Source organism: Barbus barbus (assembly GCF_936440315.1).
Source record: "Barbus barbus genome assembly, chromosome: 49".
Classification (NCBI taxonomy): Eukaryota; Metazoa; Chordata; class Actinopteri; order Cypriniformes; family Cyprinidae; genus Barbus; species Barbus barbus.
In genome coordinates, this window is record NC_136727.1 from 17,730,595 (window position 1) to 17,748,198 (window position 17,604).

At 39.7% G+C, this 17,604-nt stretch overlaps 1 protein-coding gene across 1 annotated transcript in view; it reads right to left on the reverse strand.

Annotated features, from left to right (window-relative positions):
• The window catches only part of LOC306867210 (metabotropic glutamate receptor 7-like), a gene marked incomplete at both ends in the record, with an annotated part of 220,064 nt that overhangs the window by 79,426 nt on the left and 123,034 nt on the right, over window positions 1-17,604 (reverse strand). Inside the window, one exon of the mRNA XM_079412799.1 lies at window positions 3,988-4,188. Within this exon, the coding sequence (XP_079268925.1) occupies window positions 3,988-4,188 (201 nt within the window). The remainder of the gene's footprint in view (window positions 1-3,987; window positions 4,189-17,604) is intronic.

Here is a 17,604-nt window from a genome sequence, read left to right on the forward strand (position 1 = left end):
TCAAAGGTTCAACACAAAGGCAGGCTTGAGATATGCGAGATATAAAGTATTTAGAAAGTTGGAGTCCCACGCAAGAAGCAGCAACAAAGGTTGCTTCAAAGAAGAAAGTACGGTGTCTGTGTCCACTGGCACAGACGAAACCTGCTCTGTATTCTGCAAACCAGTCTGTAAAGTCTGTCAAAATACACTGTAAAATTGATTATTTCAATATAAATTTATTATTTGTTACTTGCCATTTCTTTATATTTTTTGGTTTAATATACTAGCAATTTCTGACTGAAATTGTTTTACCACAATTGTTTTTTGGTGCAGTTGGAAAATACTATTTCCAAAGTATACATAAAAAAGTGTTCATAGAAATATCATCTTTAAATTTATGTTGAAAACAATTTGAGATATTTATTAAAAAGCTGTAATAGTATCATTTATTTTATTTATATATATATATATATATATATATATATATATATATATATATATATATATATATATATATATACACACACACACACTAGTGCTATCAAATGATTAATCGCGATTAATCACATCCAAAATAAAAGTATATGTAATATCTGTGTGTGTATATTTATTATGTATATATAAATACTAGGGGTGTAACGATAAACGTATTCGTATTGAACCGTTCAGTATGAGGCCTTTCGGTTCGGTGTGCATTACAAACCGAACGATTCATTTGACCAATCTTATTACGTTTGGAAAATAAAAGAGCTTAAAGTGTGTGAAATATAATGTTCTCAGTGCCACTGCGCTCAACAACGCAGCCCAAACGACGTAACAGGCAACGTGCGATCTGCCCCGCGATAACGTCCCCTTGCTGGGGTGCGTCAAAAGATGATGATCTTGTATCGACGATAGCCAGAGATGTTGTCAAAAATATCAATTATTGGCAATATTAAGAGGATTTGGCATTTCCAATTAATATAGGCCTGTTACAATCTTATTTTTATTAGACTTATTAGGCTATTATGAAGTTACTTTTATTATTAAATTAAAATTACAATTAATTTGCCCCGCAATAATTACCACATAACTGACACGCTGCGAGGATAAGATACTCCTCAATTAAATTTTTTTTAAAACAGCTCTATTAGTCTATACAATAGGCTAAATGATAGTCCTATAGTTCAAATATTAGCACTGCAGTCATCAATAAAAATCAATGAAATAAAAATATTTTATTTCAAGCACCGACTTTCAAAAATAACCTGTTTAACATGAAATACGTTTCTTCTCACTTTTTTTCCAGTATGTATGGGCCACAAGATAAATATTAAGGGAATAAATGAAAACATATGGGCTTTATCGTTATCAGCATATGTCGAAGTAGATTGGTCCCTGGTCGTCTCTGAGAGAATAAGCAGCGTCAGATGCCGAAATCTCCGTCATTACTCCATTATTCCGTTTTTTACACTCACTTTCTGCTTGTAGTGAAATGACTGAGATTAAGATGTTCACCGGCGTAAATATTGTGTGACATTAAAACAGAAATATTTCCAACATTGTGATGTAACCAATTGCCCCGCCCCCTGTATCGAAAGCGTACCGAACCGAACCGTGAATTTTGTGACCACTACACCCCTAATAAATACAGTATATATTTAGAAAATATTTAAATGTATATACACATTTATTTATTTATATTCCTTATATTTTACATTATACATACATATATTTAATAAATAATCACAATATATTTTTCTTAAATATATACATTCATGAATGAGTTTGTATTTATACATAATAAATATACACATATCACCATATATATATGTATATTGTAAGGGAACTGTTGTGTGTGTCATGTGTTCCTGCCTCTTGTGCCCATATTTGGTTTGTTTCCTGTCATGTCATTAGTAGTTCATTCTGTTCAGCTGTGTTTGTCTCGTTAGCTATGATTTACCTGTGTATATTAGTCCTGTCTGTTCAGTTAGATTTCGTCTGGTCTACTCGTTACTCCCCGGTGTTTGATGTCTGTATCTTGCCCTGCCTTGTCTTGCCCTGCCTTGATGTCCTCAGTAAAGTATGTTATTTGAGTTTATATCCTCGTCTGCGTGTTCCTGGTTCCTCCCTCGTGTGTGCACCGTGACAGAAGACCAGACCACACAGTAAGCGGCGCCCCTTCACTCGGTTTTGTTTTTTTGTTTTCAAAAGTCTTTGTTTTGGTTCCTGTGTCTGTCCGTCCCGTGGCAAGGAAGTCGCCACTCGGCATCCCGCCTTAGCCCACTGCTAGTCCGCGTGGGAGTTCGGCGGGATCACCGCGAGTGCCGCGAGTCCGCTGGCCGCGAGCCCTCCAGCCCGCCGATCGCGGGAGATATCCGCCGCTGCCCGCGGCTATCCCAAGCCTGCCGCTCACTCCAGCCAGCCGTTCGCGGGAGATCACGCCGCTACCTGCGGTTCACCCAAGTCCGCCGTCCGTGGGGAAAGCCAACCCACCGTCGGCGGCTCCCCCTGTGCACGCCGCCGGATTGCCGCTGACTCAATGCCCGCCGGATTGCCGCTGACTCAAGCACACTGGATTGCCGCTGACTCAAGCCCACCGGATTGCCGCTGACTCAAGCCTGCCGGCCACCGCCGATACCCTCTCCGTGGATCAAGTCCACATGTCACAGCCAGGAGAGCCGTGTTTGTTTGTTGTGCCCACAGGAACATTTAAAAAAAAAAACCTTGTCATGTCTTGTCCATGGAGACTCGTCTGGGGCAGGCGGCTCCTTGAGTTGTGGCCATGGAGGCCAGTCGCAGCCGCTTGCCCCCCCTGTCGCAGAAGTGGAGGAGGTTGCTGAGGGACCCTGTGAGGGCCCCTGACTCCTCGTCATGCCCAGAGGAAGACTCAGCTTCCTAGCCAGCCCAGGAGGGCTTCTGGTTCCTGTGGGATGTCCTGTTTGTCTGACCCTGGAGGGTTTCTGTCGTGTTTTGTCTGTCTAGCCCCGGAGGGCTCCTGATATCCCTTGGATTCCCCATGGAAATTTTTTGGGGGGGGTAGTAGAGCTCTGGGTGGAGTGGGCGGGCCGTAGGAGGCCACGGCCACGAAGACCACCCGCCATGGCTTCCTGAGCTCCCAGCTCCGCCGGGGCCTCCGTCTGTTCTGCTCTGGAGGTCCCCGTCCTGTGTTTCTGTGGATGTCTGTCCTGAGGGGCCTCCAGAGCGCCCACCCCCCCTCCCTGATGGAACTGTTAAGGCTCGGGACGAGCCTTTCGGGAGGGGGGAGTAATGTAAGGGAACTGTTGTGTGTGTGTCATGTGTTCCTGCCTCTTGTACCCATATTTGGTTTGTTTCCTGTCATGTCATTAGTAGTTCATTCTGTTCAGCTGTGTTTGTCTCGTTAGCTATGATTTACCTGTGAATATTAGTCCTGTCTGTTCAGTTAGATTTCGTCTGGTCTACTCGTTACTCCCCGGTGTTTGATGTCTGTATCTTGCCCTGCCTTGTCTTGCCCTGCCTTGATGTCCTCAGTAAAGTATGTTATTTGAGTTTATATTCTCGTCTGCGTGTTCCTGGTTCTTCCCTCGTGTGTGCACCGTGACATATATAAGATTTTCAAATATCAATAAACTATTATTTTAATCCTATTTTTTCTAAAGATTATGCCAAACTATGTTTATGCTTTTCTTTTTGACCTTCACAGCCAAAAATATCAAAATGTTCACATATTAAAACATGCTAAACTTTGTTCTCAGTCAATGTATCTATAAATTGCATTTTTATATATTTTTGAATTACTTTATTTTAATGTTACATAGTTACATGAATTTACTGTAGTATTAACAGTAAATTATGTGCATCTAACACTAAAAACCCAAATCCTAAATAGTAAGTACTTGTTAGTTAATTACTATTACTCAGTACTTATTGAGTAATTACACTGTAATAGCATCACCTTAAAAATAAAGTGTTGCCAAATTAATATGAGTAAGATGTCATTGACTCAATATGGCATTTATCTGATGTTGTGTGCTTCGGTCGACTCACCGTTGAAGCTGACTGATCGGATGTACTTGAGGAGTTTCTTGCCACCGGCGTGCTCCATCTCCCCACAAACACCCGACTGGTCGGGACAAAGGTCCTTCTGCATGTTGTGCAGGGCATGAGCCATGGCGTACACCGCGTCAATCACAAACTGCACCTTCCCTTCCTGCTCGTATTTGGAGTCTGTTCCTATTCGCTCTTGCCCTGGAAGGAAGAAACAAAACAAAAAGTCAAAATAGAGCGAAGACTTTGTAGCAAGACGTGTGCCTAAATGCTCTCGTAGGAGAACATAAACACAAAGAAACGGAGTCAACTCTGGAAGCTTTTGAAGAAATATGTGAGGTAGAGCAACAAAACAACAAAACAAACATTTGAAGCTATCGCACACTTTAGGAACAATCTTTCATTTGACAAATCTAGGCAAGTTTTGGCCGCTATCTTTAACACAGAGAAGAGTAATGCCTGAAATTCTAGGTGCTTATCTTACTTCGGTCTCTGATGTTGTCACAGTTTTGTTATCTTCAACTTAGTGGTTTAAAGAGATTTGTTCACAGTTTTTGCTCAAAGGCAGTTTTAGGAAGTACAAATAAATAAATATAAAAACAAATGATTAAACACACTTAAATTGATATTTACTCTTTTAAACAGCCACTTTTGTGAGTAGCTAGTAGCATAGCTAACTACTTTTTTTTGCAATTTAGCTAGTAGCGTGAAAGCTGCAGTTTAAGTGTGACACATTTTCTACTGAAACAGGAAGTTGGATGAGGCATAGTGAATGACTTGTTTTCTTTTTCTAAAAAGAAGCCGAGGAGTGGTGAGTTGCCGTGAATAACAGCTTGCTAACTGCTGGCCATGTTCGCATTTAATTGGACAAAGAAATTGTCGTCAATATTTTTGCTTTGTTTTCCCAGAAGAGTCATTTTTAAAAGCACACATCTTCTAAAAGGGAAATGTGTCAATGGTTAGGAATACATTAGCATGTAGATTAGCCCCAGCGCTAACAGACATAGATTAATAGAGTCACTGTTGTGACAAATCTGTAGGAAATTTTTGACTAAATATCTTTTCTCTTCAGAAATGTCACTTGAGTCAAGATAATTCATTATGTATTGATGGAAAATGTATTCCACACACATAAAATCAACCGAGCTGACCGAGGGCTAAGCGTACCTTTACTTACAAATGTCTTAATAATGACAGTGGTCAGACTTTAGCCTCACCTTAAACTGTGAGGAAAAGCCGTGACAGTTCTATTAAGACCGCTATTCCTCAATCCACTGGTGGAGGATCTCATGGGACACCGATGGAGTTCATGCAATATCCTTAGCAATTTCTCTCCAATTAGCTCTGCTGTCGTCCAGATCTGACACCCACCCTTAGATGCCAGTCCTGGTTCCTCAGGGACGCTCTTATAGTCTGTCTTCCCACTATAACGGCTTTCATTAAATATACCACAGCTGGCTTATAGACTTTTCTGTCCCATCAACCGTGGCTAACTCAAATATGTGTATTTCTAAGAGAGCTCAATCATAAATGGCCTTAGTCCTATGAGGAAGGAATGGGTGACTCTAATAGTGCCTGACAGAACAGGAAAACTAGCTCGGAAAAATTTCAGTCCATCCAAAATCGGCATTAGATATTTTGGTGAGCTTGAAAAATGCCATCTATGACTTGATTTCAAACTGTGAAGAGTGGATCTCATTATTTAGGTGATATTTACTTGCAGGACGATTGATTGACGTCTTAGAGAGGAAACAAACATCTCAGAGAAGTCGCTAGTTATTCGCTGGGCTGTTGAGATGCTAATGGTTAACTAGACATCCTTGGTTTAAATGGAAATCAAACCAAACCTGGGATTCCATTATAAACGAGATTGCACACGTGTCTCAACTCTTGTGTCAAGATAGATTTGCTTGTTAAAGAGGTTCTACGCTTTCTCAACATCCCGATGGCATCAAATTAAAGGGTTATGACTGTCATCTTGTCAGGGTCAGCCGAAAGCCTTGAAGGATTCAGATCAATAGACATCAATGGCCCCAGGCGGTGACAAAAACCCCATTCTGCCAGAGGTTCGGACACGCCGAAGGTCACAACGACCATTACAAAATACGACGTTGTTATTACGGTGACAGATATCTTGTTGAACAATGCATCACAATTACACCTAGTTGCCATTGACTGAAAACTGTACCGAGCTCAAAAGCTTTTTAGAAAATTGTCTCTGTCTCTAGTATATCCTTGATTTTTTTGTCACCAAAACTCTGCTTTGTATTGACCTGGGGTGCTAGCTAACTACAGTCTTTTAGTTCCATTGAACTCTATTGGTAACGACGGAGCTTGTGACCATAGTTGCTTTTGGGAAATGCACCCCAGAACTGAATTGCCATACACTGCCGTGATTATCACAAGCAGCTGTTTACCATTATAGCTAGGTAAACATTCACATGGAAAATATGCTTATGAAAAATTGACTGCAAAGATTTAAAGGAACAGTTCACCCACAAAAAAAGAAAAAAAAAAAAAGAAAAGAAAAGCAGAAATTTGCTTGCCCTTAAGTTATCCAAGATGTGGATAAGTTTGTTTATTCATGGGAACAGATTTGGAGAAATGTAGCATCACTTGCTCACCAATGGATCCTATGCAGTGAATGAGTGCTGTCAGAATAAGAGTCCAAACAGATGATAAAAACAATAATCCACAATTTATCCACATCACTCTAGTCCATCAATTAGCATCCTGTGGAGCAGAAAGCTGAGTGTTTGTAAGAAACAATTCCTTCATTAAATGTTTTTAACATCAAACTGTCACTTCGAGCTGAATATGAGTCCCCTATCCATAATATTGTTTTCCTGTGAAAAAGTCATCTCGTCTGAATCAGGAGAGAAATATGAAGTGAAGTGACATACTGCCAAGTATGGTGACCCATACTCGGAATTTGTGCTCTGCATTTAACCCATCCAACGTGCACACACACAGCAGTGAACACACACACACCGTGAACACACACCCGGAGCAGTGGGCAGCCATTTATGCTGCAGCGCCCGGGGAGCAGTTGGGGGTTCGGTGCCTTGCTCAAGGGCACCTCAGTCGTGGTATTGAGGGTGGAGAGAGCGCTGGACATTCACTCCCCCACCTACAATCCCTGCCGGCCCGAGACTCGAACCCGCAACCTTTGGATCACAAGTCCAACTCTCTAACCATTAGGCCACAACTTCCCCTGATGCACAGATCAAGCAGCATTTGCAAGCAAAAATCATATAAAACTGTTGTAGTGTTGGTGTATTTTGATGTGAGAAGACAACATGGAATGGACTTTTTCACTGGAGGAAGTGTTATTATGGATTATTTTCTGGACTCTGGAGTTCGTACAGAAGTGACGATTTTAAGTAAAAACACCTTAATGATGGATTTGATATTTTATAAACATGCAGCTTCACAAGATGTTAATTGATTGAGTCGAGTATTGTGGATTACTTGTGGATTATTGTGATGTTTTTATCAGGTGTACTCTCATTCTGACGGCACCCATTCACTGCAGAGGAACAATCAGTGAGCAAGTGATGTAATGCTACATTTCTCCAAATCTGTTGCAAAGAAGAAACATACTCATCTACATCTTGGATGGCCTAAAGGTGAGTACATTTTCAGCAAATGTTCATTTAGGGTTACATCAACAAACATGAACTTGGATCTTTGAATGTCTTGAATCACTGAAAATATGATATTTTTGACATTTTGACTGATGAATCTTTCTTCAAAAAAACAAGCCATTTTAATCTACTTGATTATCTTTTCTAAGTGATAAGAACAAACTATTTTTGTAAACAGATCTTGCCAGATGTTTAAGATAATTGTAGGGCCGGTTTCCAACTTGCGTGCATTGGTTTCATCTAATCTGGTGTCAGCCATATGTTATTTAAACTGCAAATTTTTCTTTTTTTTTTTTTCTTCTGATGAAAACAGGCCATGTGTTAATGCTGAATAAGACAAATCGTATGTAAACAGCAAACAACCTAAGCTCTAAACTATCATGAACTTGTAAATGCCACATGTCATGTCATTTCATAATCACATTGCATTGCATTTAACATTCATACTTTGCCTTTAATAAAATTATACATCTAAAGCCCAAAATATACTTAGTTTGATGCGAAAGCTTGTGTATGCATAGTTTTAAACACACAGCCATTCAAACTACATGCATACATCCCTAATATAAATGTAGAAACAAAGTATACATTGGGCTTTAGACTTTGCATATAAACCATAAAATGTGTACAATGAGGTTTTTTTTCAGCATTTCACGACCATGAGCGTAATATTTTAATACAGTTTGTAAAGATAAAAGTAGTTAAACTTTTTAAAACATATCTCAGGATCATTCAAGCTAGCAAAAATTTGTTATTAGGTTCCCATTAAAATAGATTTAGCTATAGATTTCAAAATTTACTGTAGCTTTACATTATTTGCTCACCAATGGATGCTCTGCAGTGAATGGGTGCCGTAAGAATGCGTGTCCAAACATGTCACAATAATCTAAAAGTAATCCACACCACTCCAGTCCATCCATTAAAGTCTTGTGAAGTTCCATTGGTGAACAAGTGAGTTAGAGCTAAATTTCTCAAAACTGTTCTAATGACCTTAGGGTGAGTAAATTTTATTTGTATGTGTGAAATATTCATAGAGAAAATTTGATTAGATTTCTTAATTATTTTTTTTAAAACATTGCGGGAAAGTTACTTTTGAATGTCCTTTGAAGCCAAAGTTCTGAGAATGTTCCTGTTAGCTGGGATTCTGTTGCATTCTAGCTGTTTTGGAATGCAAAGATGCATCCCGTGTGTTTGCCCCCTGAGTCTGCTTCTGCAAACTGCAAACAAAAAACGACCATTTTTAGTTCTCCATGTGAGAGATAACTGAGAGATGTGGACCCACTGTGGCGCCAGCCTGAGGCAACTCTACCCACAATCCTTTATTCCTAAACAAACCGATACAGCCATTCATGAGCGCAAACAGAGCTCCTCACCATCCACCACTCCTCGCAAAAATTCCGTTTGATCTCCAAAATACCTATTAGGCATTTCTGAGATAATTAGGTAGCTTGATTCTGCTTAAGTAGGGAATAAAAGTTTTAAAAGGTACTGTGTCCCTCCCTAAAAAATAAACCGTGACACTGCTGGTGGACTAAATTAACCAGAACATCATTGCAGAGCTTTGAAAATCCCAATGGTTACAGGTGTGAATAATAAACCAGCAAACATGTGAAGGTTCAGTATGCTGATCATTCTAGTTCAATCGAGAGCTGCTTTGATCTTGTCAAGTCAGAACAATAAAGCCTCATATAGATGGATGGATGGATGGACGTATGGGCGGTTTCTTGCTTCTAATGTGCTAGGCAATGGCTGTCACTCTCATTATTATCAAGCTATAATACTGCAAAACCCGCCGCTGAAAATGGAAGCGATCCTGGAGCATGTGCTACATAGATAAACACAGCATGTAATTATGGTGAATAGATGTCTGTGGACTGATTGGCGCCTGCTGAAAGAGGTCAAAAAATGGAAAGGAACAAATCAGGGTGTCCCCGTTTCCTCAGAACAGAACCTCCTACACAAGAAGCGCTTGTTTGTTACCGACACAACAAACTGAGTCTCGCACAAAGAACAAGGACTTAAAACAATACTATTACAATCAGTCCATCTGATTGGATGACAATTTTATTTTCTTCAAAGTCAACATGAAACATATTCCATTTACCTTCCTTGATACACATTTCTGGTCTTAAAATGTATATTTTACATGTATTTTAAAACGATTTCCAAATTTGCATATATATGAATAATACAAAAATTACAAATGTAATGTAGAAATGCTTATACAAAGCTAAATTTACAACTTTTCTGTGCATATACAACCTTTGTCTATAAGTATTTCACATTACAGGAGTAAAACGTGTTGCAAATTTTTTCATGCTGACTTTACAACAGGGTTATTGCTAACAAAAACTAAAATCTTGAAAACAGACAAACTCACAAACTATAATGAACTAATAAAAATGAAAAAAAAAAAATGAAACAAAATTATGAAACCTACATCAAAATATAAAAATAATACCCAATTCAAGATATTAACAACATATATGCCAATGATGCTAACAGAACACTGTTTCACACACAGAAACCAGAGCTGTCCAAAGTTCCATAATGACAATTTAGTATAAGGCTGCAAAAACACAAGTGTATCATTCTCTCTGAACATTTCTATTGAAAATTCCTATAATAACAGCAATTCTGCAAGCAGAGTTCGGCAATTTTCCGTTTATGTTTTCTTTTGTGAGGGGACTGAGAAGCTGTCATTTTCATGAAGTGCCACTGCGAGTCTAAATTCAAACACTCCAGTGCCCAGAGGACACCGAACTCTGGCTCTTCACTCCGAAAAAGGGCTTTAAACTTATTCCCAATTTCATTCCAAAAATAGAGAGGGAAAGGGAAAAACGGCAAAGCAATACATGCTTTTCTTAAAGGGTATAGCAGAAAAGTTTTTAAACTATATATATATATATATAGTTATATATATATTAGTGCTGTCAAATGATTAATTGCGATTAATCGCATTCAAAATAAAGGTTTTTGTTTACATGGATATGTACTTTGTATAGTTATATACGTACATAAGTATATATAAATACACACACATGCATGTATATATTTCAGAAAAATATGTTACGTTTATATATTAAATATATTTATATTCATTATATATAATATACATTTTATGAATATAAATATATACATATAAATACATGTAAATATTTTCAAAATATATGTTGTGTGTGTATTTATATATACATAATAAATAGATACATAGTACACACACATAATGTAAACAAAAAAAATATATTATTTTGGATGCGTTTGACAGCACTATTATATATATATACAGTGCCCTCCAAAAGTATTGGAACAGTAAAGACAAAATTGCTCTGTTGGCTCAAGACATTTACAAATATGATTAAAAGATTAATATGAGACAAAACTACAAAATGTCACATTTTATTATTGGGTGATTCAACACATAGATGTTTTACCAGATAAGAAGTTCAGCACTTTTAGAGTTTAGTCCCTCTATCTGATGTGAGCATAAGGGAAAGGGAAGTGGTGTGTGGCCAAGTATGGTGACCCATACTCAGAATTTGTGCTCTGCATTTAACCCATCCAAGTGTACACACAGTAGTGAACAGTGGCGGCTACTGGTCTGTCAAATAGGGGAAGCTCATTTTCGGCCTACATCATAAAATTGTCTATTTATTTAAAAGTAAATTCTGCCCTACGTTCCTTTTCAAGAAAATGCTCTATGACCCTGTCGTACCAACTAGGCGTCTTTTCCAGTGACTTGACCAGTGTCCTCTCAATGGCCAGCAGAGCTAGGCTGCTTAAACGGCCTTGGCCCATTGTGTTTGGGTGTAGGACTTGAGCCGCTTTAAACAGGAGAAGCTCCTTTCTACACCTGCAGATGTAGCTCCAATTGTTGCCACTAATGAGAACAGTTTGTAAAGCTGAGGCATTGTACTGTCCAACTCCATGTCTTTAAGGAACACCAAGTAATCACACAGCTTTCCCCTGTTACCCTGCAAGTCCTGATCTGAATACAGGACTTGAAGTTCTGACCTCAGTCTCCCTGAATCAAAGTGATGGCCATAACTTTTCAGGACACTTTGGAAGGCCTCCTCTGGAAATACTTGTCTCATGTCATCAAATTTCTCTGGATTGGCTAATTCTAAGAAGAGCATGCTTTCCAAATTTGAAAAACGTCGAGGAATCTGCTCCAAGATGTTATCAAGGATGGCCATGTACAGATTTCTGTATCGCTCTTGGGGATCCTGTAATTGGGTCAGACGGCGCTTTCTCATGGGCTCATCTCGTGGGTCTGATGTGAGATCTGCTGTTTTGGCATAAACGGCTTGGAAAGCCCCCTCTGACCTCTTCTCTTTGACAAATGCAAGAAGAGATTCAATTCTTTTCTTGCAGTAAAGAACATACATCGCCCTCTGCTGGACAATATCAAAGACCACATCAGTCTCAGAGAAGATTTGTTCATATGTGTACAACATGAACACAAACTCAAAATCCTCCAGTTTCCTCACAAAGCCTTTGGCACAATCCAGTGTATCATCATCCATTGTTGTATCTGCAATGATGTTCTCAAATGTCTGCAGGAGGCCATCATAATTGTTTGCCACAGTGCTCACTATCCGTGATGTGAAATTCCATCGAGTAGGAGCGTTTCTGGGCAACCTTGAACAGCCTGCAGACTCCAGAAAAGATGTCCTCTTTGTGGATTTTGAAAAAAATGTGGCAAATCCAGAGAGTGATGCAAAAAAGATTCTGCACTCAGGCAAGCATTTAGCCCCCTGTGACAGCACCAGATTCAGTCTGTGTGCATAGCAATGCACAAACATTGCACTGGGGGCTATTGCTTTCACTTTGGCCTGCAGACCATTGAGATCTGAAGCCATGACAGCAGCCCCATCATAGGTTTGTGCCACAAGCTTATCCTTAAAATTGTAGCCCTGCATGTTCTCATTTAATATTTCAAAAACGGACTGGGCATCTCGCCCCCCAGAAACATAAAAAAATCCAATAAAGCGCTCCTGAATTTTACCTGCACTATCCACATAGCGAACAATGACAGAGAGTTGGGCACGGCAGGATATATCAATTGTTTCATCCACCTGCCATCCAAAAAAGGGAGCATCCTGAATTTCATCTCTGATCTGATCAGAAATGGTGGCTGCAAGAGCAGAGATCAAGTCATTTTGAATAGTATGGGACATACCAGAAAACACAGTTGAGGACTCGAATTGTGTGGACAGGACAGAGTCATATTTAGCTAATGTTTCTGTGAACTCCCTGTAATTCCCCTTGTTGGATGATTCACTACTCTCATCATGTCCCCTAAATGACAGCTCCTGCCGGCCTAGCAAGGATGTCACATCAATAAGGCAGTTTAGGAAGGCCCTGTTTTGTTTGACTGTTTCATTATGTTTAGTCACTTGAATGCGAGCACCTTCATTTATTGCATGCTCAACCCTGATCCTTCCCATGCAACTTAATCTTGCACATGCACTCACATGTTCATTGCTCTTTCCATGTCTTTTATATGCCCTGTCAAAGTTAGACAGATCTCCAAACCCCACCTTTGACCAAACAACACATCCGTGAGATGGTTTCATCAAGAGGCATGGCCAGCAGTACATTTTATTTGTCACAGCACTTCTAGTCTGCCAGCTAACTTTGTCATACCAGGAGAGCTGAAAAGACCTGTTATTTTTCCCTATCTTTTGCACTAAATCAATCTTAGGTGTTGATCTGCCCTGCTGTTTAATTCTAAGTTTTTCCTCATAAGGAACACTTTCAAATGGCTTCGCCAAAATCAGGTCGACAATATTAGCACTGTCTGCCATTGTGTGCAGTTTCACCCACGATGCTAGCCTAGCCTACTATATGAATGAATGAATGAACGATCTAAAAAAAATATTAAACTCTGTAAAAGTGAAACAAGGAATGTGGTGTATAATTGTGTGAAATGTATGATGAAAATCAAGCAATTTCGCCAAGCAAATATAAAGAAATAGGTTGCAGCAGTTTTTATTTCGACTGAACTTGAGAAATCCGCGATGGGACTGAGCGCGAATAGCTTCAGCGATTCCTTATAGTACAAAATCGCTGTCAGTCAAAAGGAGATGCAATCTTTCAACAGACCCTCCAATCATCACGCAGAAGCTCGGAGTCCAGGCCAGCCCACTCCTCATTCACCCCCAGAGACGCTGAGCGTCCGTGGGCGGGACATAATCGCAGCGTTTATCCAATGACCGTCTAGTTTCAAAGCACTGAAAAAAAACGTTCAAAGCAGCCGCATTGAAGTCAATGGACGCTGGGCTTCAACGGGGAAATGCACTGTGACGCTACGGGAATGTATGAGAAGAAAATGAGGTCAGCCGACCTGCTATATCTAACTGATTCTGAACGAACTCGTCTTTGAGATGAACGTTTTCTAACGCATTTTTAGTCAATAAAATGTTAATACAATAGTACATAATTTGACCATTAATTTTGTGACATTATAGGGGAAGCTGAGCTTCCCTTGCAGTCTTAAAGAAATCGCCACTGGCAGTGAACATACACCCGGAGCAGTGGCAGCCAATGCTGCGGTGCCCGGGGAGCAGTTGGGGGTTCGGTGCCTTGCTCAAGGGTCTCACCTCAGTCGTGGTATTGAGGGTGGAGAGAGTGTTGGTTATTCACTCCCCCACCTACAATTCCTGCCAGACCTGAGACTCGAACCCACGACCTTCAGGTTACAAATCCAACTCTCTATCCATTAGGCCACGACTGCCCCATAAATTTTATTTATTTATTTATTTCTGCATTTAACCCATCCTAAGTGCACACACACCCCCGGAGCAGTGGGCAGCCATTTATATTGCGGCGCCCGGGGAGGAGCAGTTGGGGGTTCGGTGCCTTGCTCAAGGGCACCTCAGTCGTAGTATTGAGGGTGGAGAGAGCGCTGGTTATTCACTCCCTCCATCTACAATCAAAACCTGAGACTCAAACCCGTGACCTTTGGGTTACGAGTCCGACTCTCTAACCATTAGGCCACGACTTCCCCAACAAGTATTGGAACAGCTGCCTCACAGGTCTTTCTAAGTGATCAGCTGTGTCCTGTTGCATTAATTCTTCAGATATTAAAAGCAGGGAATGTGTCGTATCAGTTATATCCATTACTTCTGTGTTCTGAATCTTGCAATCGATGATGACACACACAAACCAGGATGAAGACGAGGGAGCTGACTTTGAGAGAAAAGCAAGCAATTTGAATGTTAAAAGAAAAGAGGAAATCAGTTAGAGCTCTAGCAAAAACAAAGGGCATGGAGAAATCAAAAGTTTGGAAACCACCAGAGACACCAGCAATGACCTGATCGGCTGAAGAGGAGAGTAAAGGCAGAAACTCCACAAAATAAGCAACAGTTGTAATTGGCTGCATTAAAGGCTGGGAAAAGTATTTCAAAGGATGAGACCAAGAGTCTGGTGATGTCTATGGGTCACAGACTCACTGCTGTGATTGTGCGCAAGGGATCTGCAACTAAATAATAGCTTTTAATCTTTTATATCTGCCTTAAGTTCAACTGTCCCAATACTTATGCTCACATCAATGAGTGGGATGAACTCTAAAAGTGCTGTTCTTTTTATTCTGTAAAACATGTATGTGTTGAAACGGCTAATAATAAAATGTGACATTCTGTAGTTTTGTCTCATATTCATCTTTTAATCATATTTGCAAATGTTTTGACTCCACAGCCAACAGAGCAATTTTGTCTTTACTGTTCCAATAATTATGGAGGGCACTGTATATATATATATATATATATGTGTGTGTGTGTGTTAAAAAAAACAAATAAAACATTTTAAAAAAGTATTGTAACTGTAAATATGTTGTTTAATAAAAATGTAAATATATTGTTTTAAAGGCATTTAGTTGTTATTACAGGAAAACATACTGTGCATTTGGTGTCTTGTTGCATTTTGGCACAAGACACCAAAAACTGACAGTTAAGGCTATTAATACTGCTGCTTACAATCTCATTACGTATTTTTAATGGTGGCGATGGCGATTGTGCCACACACGTATTGACCTGCGTGCAGGAGCATGTCAGAGAAACCCAAAAATGTATTGCAAATTCACAGTGACTTTCCAATCCAGCCCTCTTTAATTGCATCTTCTTCTGTACAATCGTGATCCTGGACAACAGCCAACTCCTCTCTCGCCTCTCCCATGTCATCCATCAGACCTGACTCTCCTTTACCCCCCAGCGCACACTGTTGTTCCAGAGAAGACACCATGTGCTTTCTCTCTCATCACATACTCGAGCCCTTGATGTCTGTAAATTGGCCCTCACATCGATGGCGTCTCCGGGCGATGTAGACTGTCGTTGCCAGCTGTCGCTGACAGACACTGCCACCACCTTCAGCTCTTGAATATCTCACCTCGTTGTCCAGAGACTCCCCGAGCAGACAGGACACTCAATAAATGAGATTTCTCAATGGCCACATCTCGCAGAGACCATAAACTGGTGGAAAACAGTGTCTGCTGGGTCTACAACTTTCGGATGACTACAGCTTGTATCTCTATCTGGGTGAGTTATCAGAACCACAAATAGAAAAAATAAAAAATTAAAAAAATTAGTGATGCTTCATCCACACCACTAGGTGTCAGTGTATATAAAAAATAGTGCTTGACAACACTTTGTAAATAAAACAAACAAAAGTAGTGTAATTGAATCAAAAGTCTAAAGGTGCTTTCGCAACAAGAATGATAACTATAACAATGAATATTATATTATATCTTTATATCTTTTCATGTGACAACACTGAAGAAATGACACTTTGCTACAATGTAAAGTAGTGAGTGTACAGCTTGGCAATCTTCTTATAGTCTACGCCATCTTTATGTAGAGCAACAATTCTTTTTTTCAGATCCTCAGAGAGTTCTTTGCCATGAGGTGCCATGCTGAACTTCCAGTGACCAGTATGAGAGATTGAGAGCGATAACACCAAATGTAACACTTTGGGTGGTGATGGCGCAGTGGATAAAACACATGCCTTTGGTGTGAGAGACCCGGGTTCGAATCCACTGTGAGACACCAATGTGTCCCTGAGCAAGACACTTAACCCCTAGTTGCTCCAGAGGCGTGCGACCTCTGACATATATAGCAATTGTAAGTCGCTTTGGATAAAAGCGTCAGCTAAATGAATAAATGTAAATGTAAATGTAACACACCTGCTCCCCATTCACACCTGAGACCTCGTAACACTAACGAATCACATGACACCGGGGAGAGAAAATGGCTAATTGGGCCCAATTTGGACATTTTCACTTAGGGGTGTACTCACTTTTGTGGCCAGCAGTTTAGACATTAATGTGTGTTGAGTTATTGAGAGGGGACAGCAAATTTACACTGTTATACAAGCTGTACACTCATTACTTTACATTGGAGCAAAGTGTCATTTTTTTTATTTTACAACAATTTTAAAAACTGTACCTTTATCATTTTAGTTATCATCCTTTGTGTGAGCAAGCCCTAATTATCTTACAAAATGTCACTAAAGTTAATGTTTTCATTTTATAGAAAAAAGCAAGACAAACATACTGCTTAAAATGTGTGTTTGGTGCATGTTTGCATTTAGGAACTAATTTGCAGCCATATTTAGTGTTAAATAATAGGATTGTCAAATGTATCCCGCTACTGTGTGAACTCCAATGCAACATGCAATACATTTTCACCATTTTCACCAAGAGACGTTGTATGGTAATTTTGCTGATTTTATCTGAAATGCGAAAAAGACAGTTACGTTTCTACTTGTATTTCAACTTATTCTAGCCAAACATGCAAACACTGTCCACTCAGCAAAGAAAGGATGAAAAAGGCAACAAAAGCAAAAAAAAATAATCAGAATTGATCACGATTTTACATGCTGTTTAGTTGGTGAAAATATATGAAAAAGTTGGTACGAGGGTTGCCAGGTCTATGAAACAAAACTTGCCCAACTGTTACTCAAAACTATCCCA